Consider the following 12,019-nt stretch of genomic DNA (forward strand, 5'->3'; position numbering starts at 1 on the left):
ATGTCTGTCATCTTTGAACTGGGAAGCAACAAGGTGGATAAGTCAAAACTGTGGCCTTGTTGCGTCTGTGTGTCAAAAATCTTACTACTGTGTGAAATTTTGAGCCATTCCTGTTGTGTAGAAGCATTATGTTTATTGTACCTACGCTGCACTGAGTGTCCAGTGTCTCAACAGCAGATGTAATCACTTGTTTGTGCCAAAGTGGAGGAAAATCTGTGATTAATCTGTTTGTTTCATTTCCTGATAAAATTAGAAGTAGTTCAGCAAAACACAGGAGTAGGTTTTTTGTTTAGTCAAGTAGTGTATCACAAGCAAACATGTATTTTTTGCTTTTTAGATTCATTTGACAGCAGGATCTCCAACTTTATTAATTTGAAAATATATAGATGATCTTTTAATGCCTTTTTGCTGTCACTGTTCCTTTTATGAGTTTTTTTTGTCTGTGTAAGAGGCTAGAGCAGAGAAAATGTAGAAAACATTAGGCAAAATTTAATACAAAATAAATAAATAAATCAGGTAGGAAAGTAAGTTCAAGAAACAAGGAAGGAGCTAAATCACAGCAAATGGGAAAAGAGTACAAGGTACGGTATGTGAAAGAGAGTAGAGCCATAATGACAAGAAGGAAAGAACGAGAATGATAATAAAAAAAGTGACAAAAACAAACAGAAAAAGGTAATGAAAGGTGAAAGAAAATATTAAAAAGAGCTGAATAAAAGGAAAACGGATCAAAAAAGAGGAATGCCTGACCTGTCACAGTATAGTTTTTAGGTCCATCTGTGTGTGTAAATATAGTTCCAACACCGATCTGGTTCAGGTGGTACCACTGGATGACTCCATTTTGATGAGAAGGTTCAGACCAGCTGACATGGAGCGAGAAGGGGCTTACAGCTGTTACCTGCGGAGGCTGCACGCCCTCTGGAACTCCCTGAACTGTCACTGCAATCACCTAAAAATCGACAGAAACACACACACCATCAGATGATACAACTAATACACAAAAATGATCAATTCTAACAGTTGTCTAAATGTTTACAGATTATAAATATGATTTAATCAAATCTTAACAATTTTAAAACATGATCACATTTTACAAAATTCATATTGCCCTCAGTTTTATCTGGTGATACAATTCTTTCTTGGTTTACATCAATTCCATGTACAAACTTTCCATTTTATTTAGATTTCATGTAAACATTAGACAAAAAAGCTGATTGGGAACAATCAACACTTTCAGTTGAATGACCTTGAAAGAGTTTTAAAATAGTTTTTCATTGTTTGAGGTGACACTTTTGGGAACATGTCTTTAAGGTCTGCAAGCAGTAGAAGTGCATATTTGGACTTTGTATTAAGGTATTTGTTTCAAAAATGCAAATTTTGATTTGTTTCTTTCATTATGTTTGTGTGTGTCTGTCTAAAAAACCTTTAATACAACTTTTTTGTATACTTGAAACAGCAGGTTCAGCTGGTCAATAAAAGTGTTTTTTTAAACAAAATAAAACAGCTGAATAAACATTTTCCAATACTGATGTCTCTACAACCTTTAATAAGTGATTACGATCAATGCATTCCAACATTAACTTTTAAGTAATACTATAACAATTTTAAAAAGAACTGCTCCTTAGTACAGTGATAAGAATGACCATCTTATTGTAGATTCTTAGTGTAGTGTCTGTGGGTCTCTGTGAATGCTGGCTGAATGTGGAGATCACAGAATCACAGGGCAATCTGCTGCTAAAGGCAACAGGGATATCCTGCCTTAATAGACTGTCACTAGCACTTCCACCAGATGTCCCACACAGTGCTATGCAATTAGAGAACTAGGGAGACGCACAAGTACGCACACACAAACACACACACAGGTACATGTGGGTATATGCACGCAAACACAAAGAGGAATAAGAGAGGAAACGGCAATGGTGGAGGAGAAGAAAGAGGTAAAGAAGATGCAGGGAGGCGTGGAATCGGTGAGGGAGAGCTTCGTGTGCTGTCAACTCAAATGTCTTTAACCAGCATGAAAATATTGACAGAGATGCATCTGGGTGTAAACTTAAAATCCTTTTGGGACATAACAAAGTCACTAATATGACAATTTGCTTCTTTTCTAAAAAAAAAGTTGGGAAGATGTAAATAAAAACTGAATAAAATAATTTGCTAACTATTTTAAATAATGAATAGTTAAGATTTGAATGATATGTACTCATCTCAGCTTTGTTGGGACCAATAAATCTTTGAACCCAGAATTGTTGGGGAAAATAAAAATCACGATTGTTACTGAAACAACTCTTTTTACACTTTTAAAGTACAAAACAAGTTAACAGTGACAATCCATCCATCCATCCGTCTATCTATCCATCCATCCATCCATGCATCCATCCATCCAAACACAGAGGCAACAGGTCCAGGAGGAAAGCTCAGACATCCCTCACTACACGCGACACTCTCCAGCTCCTCCCGGGGATCCCAAGGCATTTCCAGGCCAGGGAGGATAGATAATCCCTCCAGCGAGTTCTGGGTCTGCCCCAGAATCTCCTCCCAGTTGGATGTGCCCCAAAAAACCTCCTGAGGGAGGCGTCCAAAACACATCCTAACCAGATGTCTAAACCACCTCAGATGACTCCATTCCATGAAGAAAAGGGCCAATGTTTCTCCTCTGAGCTCCCCTGACTGACAGAGCTCCTCACCTTATCTCTAAGGCTGAGCTTGGCCCCCTACAGAGAAAGCTCATTTCACCTGCTTGTATCAGGGATCTCCTCCTTTTGATCATGATCCATACATTCCTCACCATCACAGTCCAACATCCTCATGATTCTGGATGAGGCTGGATCTGTTGATCCATCTCCCACTCCATCCTACCATCACTCATGAACAATTGAACCAAATAATAAAATTTGTTTTATTTACTACAAATGTTTCTAGGATTTTTCTTTTTACACTTTTTCCATATGATGTCAAAATCTGTTACTTTGCCTCTGTGACTTTGAAAGAAAAGTTGTTTTTCTTTCCTCATTCTGGCAACTCATTTCATTTCAGCAGCTCAACCGTCCAGGGTCTCCTTTGTCATGCAGCTTGTTTCACGTTGCACCAAATGTGTTTTGATAGGTGACAGGTTTATACTGCAGACATTCCATTTTAGCACCTGAATCATTTTTAAAGCCGTGCTGTAGTAATATGTGCAATGTGGCATTGTGCTGCTAAAATATACTAGTCATTTTTTGAGGAAAAGTAATTTGGATGGCTGTATGTGCTGCTTCAAAACTTGCACATACTCAAATCCAATAGCCCTTACAAGTGTGCAAAATGTTCCTCCAGGTCTTCTTGAATGTAAAATACAAATTAAATACTTTATAAAGTAGTCCAAATCCTTTCGACACAGGGATGTTTGGTTTTAAACTCAGTTTTCTGAAAGCGTGGACATAATATACATATCAACTTTACTGTCTTAAGGGAAATATGAAAACAAAATACATACATTTTATTAACTATCTTTTGTGTAGACAAAGGTACGGAAGCTCAGAAAGTTGGAGGACAATGGGATCATGAGACCAAGACAAAACAGACAAGACGGCTGTACAGGTTAACTTGGTGGTTGGACAAGGCAAAGGAGTTAAAGATGAAAGGGGTTAAGAAAGTAAAGAGATAACTGCTGAGAGAAACTGGGAACTGTGACGTTTACATAAGGTGAATGACAGCAGACAAATGGCAGAGTGAACAGGGCAAAAGGATTGGAAGACAGAGGAGGACCAATCGCTCTTCCTCCTGCTCTAAGTGACCAACAGTATTAGATCAGCACCTTCTGTTGTCACAGTAGGTGTGCGCTTGTGTGTGCCTGTGTTTGTTCATCAGTGCCTGTGAGCGTGCATATGTGTGTTTGTGTGAGGGAGCGGATGCCAAGTAATTGCAGTGGTGTATTAGGTTAGTTCACGTTATCCCATAATTGGGACTGTTTGGCCAATTTTCACTGGTGTACAAACTAATCCAACTCACTCCTTTTCCACCCTCTGCTGGGAGTGTGTGTGCTTGTTTGGCTGGCAAAGTGTGTGTGTTTGTGAGACAGCGTAATAGGCAGAAGACTTGAAGGCAAAGATTGAGTTTGGGCTGTGAGGACGTACGTTGTTTTCTCAGTTACACAAAGAAAGTGTCTGTTAGCAAAATTTCTCATGAACTAGTGAATGGATTTGAACAAAACTGTCATAAAATCTTTGACCGTGCATCTACAACTGATTCATTTCTGGAATCCACCCAATTCAAGATGGCTGCCATAGCTCATAACAAAAATTGCTACAGCTCAGTCTATTTTACAGACATTAAGATAAAATTTGGTGTGGTAGTAGCCTAGAGTCATTGTCAACATCTACTTTGAGTGCAAACAGACAGTACAAGATCTTAGTTTAAAATTTTGGCTTTAAATGTTGTAGTAAACCCTGCCTGTCTGTTAGCAAACTATCTCATGAACCACAAAATAAATTTTAATGAAACTCAGAAGAGAGTCCTGAGAGTCATCCCCAACACATAGTCCAAATGCTAAACTTTGGCAAGCATGCATTAAATTTAAAGAATGCAAGTTTTTCTTTGTTTTTATGAGTTAGTCCTTTCAGTCAAATAGACTGACTTGAATGATATCATGTGTAGTTGCCAAGTTATTTATTTATTACAAGATTATGTAGAAAGTACCTAACATACCTGAACCAGGACAACCAGGCCAATTGGAAACCAATCTTTACATAATCACATAGTCAATGGCCAATAAATTGTGAAAGTTTCAGCTGTGAGGTTCTAAATCATTAAAAGATGTTAATTGGTAAATTCCATCTCAAATGAACAACAAAAACTGACATTTTTTATTAGGCCATTATTTATTTACCAAAAAATAAGCCAAAATGTGGCAACAGTGTATTAAAAACAAAGTATAGCCTACAGTTCAACAAATTATAGAACCTCCTTTCGCAGCAATAACTAAGTTGCCATAATCTGTATGATTTTATTAACACTTAACGCTGTTGTAGAGAAACTTTATTACCTTTTAAATAACCACAATTTTACAGTTTATTGGGGTTTGTGGGCATTTGTCTAAGCACAAATCTACAGTCTAGATCTTGACTGGACCATCTTCTTTAAGGTGTTCTCATCATCCTTTGCATTTCCCTATTTCAGACAAGCTTCAGTTGTCAGACAGATGGTCTCATATTTGACTCTAGAGTATTTTGGTTTATAGAGGAGTTCATAGTCAGCTGTAAAAGGGTAAACAGGTTGTGCTGAGCAGGTGTTTACACACAGGAAAGAGATGAACTTGATCAGTAGCTAAAGGCTAAAAACTGAGTCACTGCATCCTTTTCTCCATTTAATCTTTCTTCAGTAATTCCAGTTCCAGTTTATCAACAAAATTCTCCACAACATTCATTTAATATATACATTAGGCCAACCAATCTGAATGAACCACTGACAACCAGTTTAAAAAACTGTTTCCCAATTTACTGATGAACATGCTCATCAAAAATAAAAACAAAGCTATAATTGACTTTAAAAAGCCAGAAACACACATTTGAACATAAGCTTTAATCACCACTAAGCCAGAGAAATTAATTGTTGTGGTGTTATCAGCTCAGCTTTAGGCAGAGAGATGGCAAGGGAGAGTTCAGTGTGAAGGTATTATGGCCACTATCACAAACATCACACAAGCTCAGCAAATCCAGAGCCCATTCTACAGAGGGAGAATGGAAACAAGGCTAAATAACAACTTGTTCCTGCAGAGGAACGACAGAGAGTTTTCACAATATGAAAACATAATTCCATTACAACGCAGGTCACTCAGGTGTTAAAAATGTGTTAAGTATTTTTTAACTGAACAACTGCACACCAGAACGACAGTGTGAAAAGAAATATTTACAAATCAATTATTAGCATCTAAGTAACAGAAAAAAGAACATCTGAGCGACCATCTGTAGAAAACCACAGTTTTAATGTTTGGTTAAGAGAGAAATGAGGGAAATTTGTATATTTGTATTTAAACAAGCTGAAAAAAAATATTTCCAGTCTGTGAATGCACCACAGCATGTTTTCATGTTAAAGTTTTTAAAGGGGAAGCCTTTAAGTTACCAAAGGATACATACATGTATATATTCATACTGTATAAGTACCAAGTACAGATGCAGTCTTACCTTTGTACTATCAGTACAACCAGCTCGATTACAGGCCCGCAGTTGGTAAATGTATTCCTGAAAAGGCCTGATCCCACCAACATCAATGAAGCTTTTTTCATCTCCACGGTAACGTTCTTGTCCATCCCGCAGTATAACATAATGAGTGATCAGTCCTGGCAAAATGGGAGGGATTGTTACATTGAATAATCATGGTTAGTTTTTCAATATTTGACTCAACATCTGACTGAACAATTTGCAGATAAGAGTTTTTGTTATTATTAAGAATATAACTATTAATTTCCTTTTTATAACAATTTAAAAGAGGTAACCTCCCACCCCCCAAAAATGCGTACTAACCATTAGGTCTGGCAGGAGCTTGCCATTGCAACTGGATGACGTCATCCCGCTCCCCTAGCCGACTCCAGAGGGGCGGGGCCACCCCCCACGGTTTGTCTTCGTTGGTTGTCACTGTTGTAACATCGCTGGAGCCTCGACCAAAACTGTTCCAACCCCTCACTCTATACTCATAGGAAGTGAAGGGCTTCAGATCAGAGTCTGTGTCAAAGCAAGGACAAAAGGGTGACATAAACAACAACAGAAAAAATCAAACACAGTAAATATATTTGGTAATATTTGATGCTTTATACTCTAAATGACAAAGACTTGCAGCAAAGACCACTTCCACAGGCTAAATGAAAAAAAAAAATCAGTGTTTTGCTTTGTAACAAAGTAGGGTACTATAATGACTTGGAAATGATACCATAGTTGAAGTTGGTTTTAATAAATAAGACCAATAACCAATAATAATTTGGTTTAAATGCATCATTGTCTAGCTGTCCATCTAAATAAAAAAATTAGTTTAGGACAACGTAAATGCACACAATGAGCTAAAAAACAAATCAAAAAGTTATCACTAATAATAAATGCTGTAAGGTGTACAGTACGTGTCTTCTCCTTGTAACAGCTAAGAGATTGATAAATTATATGTCGTATGTGACAGAATAGTAATGGTGGATTTGTGCTATGAACGCTTTTCCCTTCCAGAATATATGTGGTGTACACTTACTGACACAGACAGCACATGCATTTATTTAAAATGGTAAAGAAAGACACATCTTTGAAAATGTATGGGCAGTCAAACTGCAGAATGCAATATTTCCCACATAAACGCACTACCACTGGTGCAAAGTTGTAAATGTGGGGCTATCACCAAAGTCCCCTGACATGCAGGTTGTTACAACCCTTCTGGTTACAAGGTGTAGCTACGGGAGCATATATACATACAAATGCACTAAAACACATACATGTGCGTTACTTTTAGTAGTGTAAAGGGACTGCTGCGTTAAATGGCCATGCTGTAATTGCCAATATGGGCCTCTTGTCTTTACTGCTGTCATAACTTAAGCAGCAGAACACAGGAGCACACAGATGTAAATAAAACACTAGGCATGTTTGTACAGGCACATTCTAAATAATTAGCTTAATTGTTAATTAAAAAAGGTTGCGTTTGAACAAAACATTTTTTGGCACTCATTGTAGATGCAAAGCTATCCGAGTATGATTTCTTTTTCCGATTTGCTGAGTGAAATAGCAAGATACTCTGTGTGCGCGTGCGTGTGTGCACACATGAGAAACATCTGGTGTATGGTGGGTGGCGACAGCTTTAAGTGCCTCTGCCCAGATGGTGTCACAGCATCACACAGAAACTCTTATCCTAACTGCCCCATGCCATGCACACAAAATAATCATAGCACATATACACAGCTATGTTTCCTACAGAGATACACTGAAATAGTAACTACATGGGTTTAAAAATGCACCAAATATCTGTAATTATGACTACACAAACATGCATGTATAAACAGCCGCAACCACAATTAATCTTAATTACAAAAAGTCCTAACAACCCGAATAAATCAAAACACACGCACCCACAAGCACACATAACTCTGTTCCCTTTGGGCTGATAAATAGCAGATGATGTTGAAAAAGCATCTAAAAGCACATCTCTAAGTTTTAACGACACATGAGCGTAAGTTAGCTTGACACAGCTATTAACAGAAACTTCAACAGCTGTCTTTTGCGTATGTTTGTGATTAAAAGGCAATTTTTCTGTAAAGCCCGTTGATTGCAGTCACCTAAACATTTAAAAACAGACTTCTCAAGGTTCTGACTGTAATTGGGCCATATTCCTTTTAGAGATTCTACCACCTTAAAATGACTGATTATTCTTCTTATAAACCTCTGATAAAATCCCAGAGGTTTATAAGAAGGTTTACATGTGTGGTTTTGTTTTACAGAGAATTCTGTGGTCATTTGGAAGTGCAAATGGTGGCAGCAGGAACTAGCTGTAACACTTCTAGTGAAGCCTGAGGCTCTTCTTACAAGCATATCCAAAAACTTTAGGTAAAATAACGATGTGATATGAAATTGATGGCAATGAAAAAATATGTAAAATACCATTTGCACAAATCACTGTGAATTCTTTCAGAATTGTCATGTAGACTTAAATTCTGAAGCCAGGTCAAACTGTCCCTTTCCACTGCTACAACCACCCAGCTCTGACAAAGACTGGCACCCTCGTGTGACTTGTGTTTCTGATAAACACTGTGGCTGCATAAAAGCCTTCTCTGATTGTCTTAAGGTCTAAATCCCTGTGATTTGTGCTGGATCATGTTTTATTATTAAATGTATAAAACTAAAATAATTGTTCATGATCTTTCCACAGAAACTCACCTAAAAAGACCTGAACTATAGCTTTAATGTACAAGTCAATTATATTATATATATTATATATTCAAACGTATTAAGAACCAGATTGACTAAATGTGTTGTCGCTGACCATGGTCCTGGAGCATAAAAACCAATGACAAAAGTATGACAATTCAAAAATTTGGCACCTTCTGCATGCACAGTAAAAGTGATGGTATAAACAGTTTAAACTTACTCCATTTCAAGTCAACTTCCAGTTAGTTATTTGAGTTATTTTGTCATTTTATGTATAATTTTATGAAAAAGTTTTATTCAGCTAGAAAACTGAACTGTGAAAAAAATACTACAGATGTTTTCCTGAGAGAAGTAGGAATACCAAAATGTTTACCAGAGTAAACAGAAGTTGGTTGAACATGAAGAGGTTTACTGGATTTTAACTACTAAATAAACACATTTTAAACTTGTTGTAAAGTCAATTACCAGATCTGCTTTAAAGAATGAGTAAAACAGTTACAGTAAACAGAAGACATTTGATGCAAAGTTGATTAAGAACTGTACGAATGAAAATACGAAACTATTTGGATTTCTATCTTAGACTAAAGATTTTTTCTACACTTTTCAATTTCAGCAAAAATAAACACTGCCACATACTTACTTATTTATTACCTGTATAGGAGTAAATATTGGCATCACCTCTGAACACCACCTCCTCATGGGATGGACACAGACTTCCCCTGAACTCTGCATTCTCAGTATGTGTATTACTATTTGTGTCTACTATTTTGTAGGCGTTATTACTTCTGTTTGTATGTGTCGGCAGGCCAGTAGTGAGAGTTTCCTGTGACGTTCTGATGAATAGCGTGTGTGTCGTGGATTGTGTGTCAGGGTGTTTGTGTGCAGTCAGGACCCATGTGCAGGCAGCCAGAGATGGATCAAGGTCACAGGAGCCACAGTAAGCTGTAGCTGCAGCAGCCAGGGGACACACAGCACCCTGTAAACACTGATGCTGCTCACAGAGAGACAGAGACAAAAGAGAAAAGGAAAGAAGAGTTAATTGGGATCAGAACAGTAAAAAGTTAGTCAAATGAAGGAGTAAAAAAAGAAGAAAAGGATAAAAATAGTTTGTTTTTTTGCACAAGTTTTTAGCTGGATGACTACCACAAACTACGGAAAGTTTAGTGACATTCTCTCCTTTGTGTAATCGTCTTAAGCATCTGTTTCTCCTTAACTAACACATACACAAGTATTATATGTGCATGTTTGTGTGCATCTGCCTTACAAGGGCCTTAATGACATCATTAGAGCTAATGAGCGTTCCCTCTCTTTGTCTCTGTTGGTGTATGTGTGTATGTGTGATTGCATGTGCCATCTCATGCTGACTTGGGAACACACAAACGCCACATGACCCCAGGTGATAAATGGTGGATGGAATGTTCTCCAACTCCTGATGGGACAATGAGAGTGAGTTTGACAGAAAAAAAGTGTAGGGAGACTGAAAAATCTAGTCTGGACCTTAATGTCCACTGAGCTGCTGGAATTGATCTGCTCTGCCCTTTCAGTCAACTTGTGTACTGGGAAAATGCAATCATCACAATATTGTAATGATGGGATTTATTTTTAATTAATAGTTCCATATGTTTAATTTATAAATGAGGAAAAAAAACTATTTGATTTGTCAAAAATGGCCTTTGATTTAGGTTTTTAGGTATAAAGAGTCTGAACACTGATGCTGTTCAAGTAAAAAGAGTGAAAACTCTGTAGCTATGCTTTTAACACAAGCAAAAAAATTAATAAAAAGACTCAATACATTTAGGATTTCTTGTTTTAAACACACAGGGAAGTGTTTTATTTAACATAGAAACATACCTGTATTGAGAGTCCAGGTGTGGGTTGGTCAGCACAAACATATTGTTGAGGGTCAAAGCCAATCCCATTGCAGCATTCTTCTTCCTGATGTATGACCTTTGACCCGCAGCACTGCAGCATCACTGTTGCGTTGCCAGCAGGGTGTATTGTGGAAAATCCTTCATTGTCAACGCAGCAAAGAGAGGTTGAGGAGTTTATATACTCTTGACCACAGCAGACAAAGCCTAAAAATGAGAGAAGATTTATGAAATTATTGTTTTCAGTGCACTTCTTTTAAACTCATGGTGAAACAGGTTGTAGCTCATGAATTTAATTTATTTTCCCCTACAAACTTAGATTCTGCTAATATTATTTAAAATGTATGCTTAGAATGGCTTATACGTTTAAACTAAACCACCACTGTGCTGTATGTTGTGTTGTTCCTTCACTCTACTCGCCAAACTCCATTTATCCCCTCTCTGCTTTCCATCTGATCTGCACAGAAACAGTGTTTAGGCTGAGCAAAATATTACTGGGTTTATTTTCTTATCATTCCTATATACATCCACCTACCCTATTCTCTCCATCCACCCCTGCATATCTCTGTTCTTCTCTTATATTCACGGCTCAGCAGTAATATTCAAGCTGAACTGTCGAAAGAGTGTAAAGTAAGAGGAAGTGTGTTTTTCTGAGAGCTGCCATTTCTGACAGTGATAGGTGATGTCTGTCTGCCACTGCATCACCTTCAGCACCAAGGTGACATTTAAAATACATGCTATCACTCTGTAAATGTTTAGCCGCAGAATATCAAATTTAAAATATGTTTTCCCACATTCTCCAGAAACTCACTTTTTAGATTTAGGAAACTTGAGTTGCTGAACATGGCAAAACTGCTGAGGTGGATGCAGATTCAAGGTAAAAATCCATGTATCAAGTGAAATAGTTCAAAGTAATGAATTATTAAAGGAGGTAGTGTGTGTCATTATATAAAATTAATTCTTTTAGTGAAGATTTTATTGCTCTAACTAATTTTCTCCCACAAAATGCCAATTCCAATGTCCCTAAAGAAGGACGGTGAATGTTTTGTTAGAATGCAATAAAAGAAAGACGGCAAGCAGTGAAAAGCAAAAGCTAGATTCAAACCCTAGGTGTAGAGATCTGTTGTCTTACCCCCGATCAGCCTCCTAACATTAAGGTGAAATGATCTATAGTTGTAGTTACTTTGATGACTTTGGTTGGCTGGTTTGGCTGGAGACAGGCAAGCAGAGCTTTGTTAAAGCTTGTATGAGTGTCTAAACCCCGCCCCCCTTCAATGCATCCCAAAC

General features: G+C 37.4%; 1 protein-coding gene across 1 annotated transcript in view; it reads right to left on the reverse strand.

Moving 5' to 3' along the window:
• The window catches only part of ush2a (Usher syndrome 2A (autosomal recessive, mild)), a 180,155-nt gene that overhangs the window by 42,094 nt on the left and 126,042 nt on the right, over positions 1-12,019 (reverse strand). The window contains 5 exon segments of the mRNA XM_037980018.1: positions 748-946; positions 6,156-6,310; positions 6,495-6,692; positions 9,516-9,855; positions 10,716-10,939. Of these exon segments, the coding sequence (XP_037835946.1) occupies positions 748-946; positions 6,156-6,310; positions 6,495-6,692; positions 9,516-9,855; positions 10,716-10,939 (1,116 nt within the window).

This window comes from Kryptolebias marmoratus, linkage group LG15 (genome assembly GCF_001649575.2).
Source record: "Kryptolebias marmoratus isolate JLee-2015 linkage group LG15, ASM164957v2, whole genome shotgun sequence".
Classification (NCBI taxonomy): domain Eukaryota; kingdom Metazoa; phylum Chordata; class Actinopteri; order Cyprinodontiformes; family Rivulidae; genus Kryptolebias; species Kryptolebias marmoratus.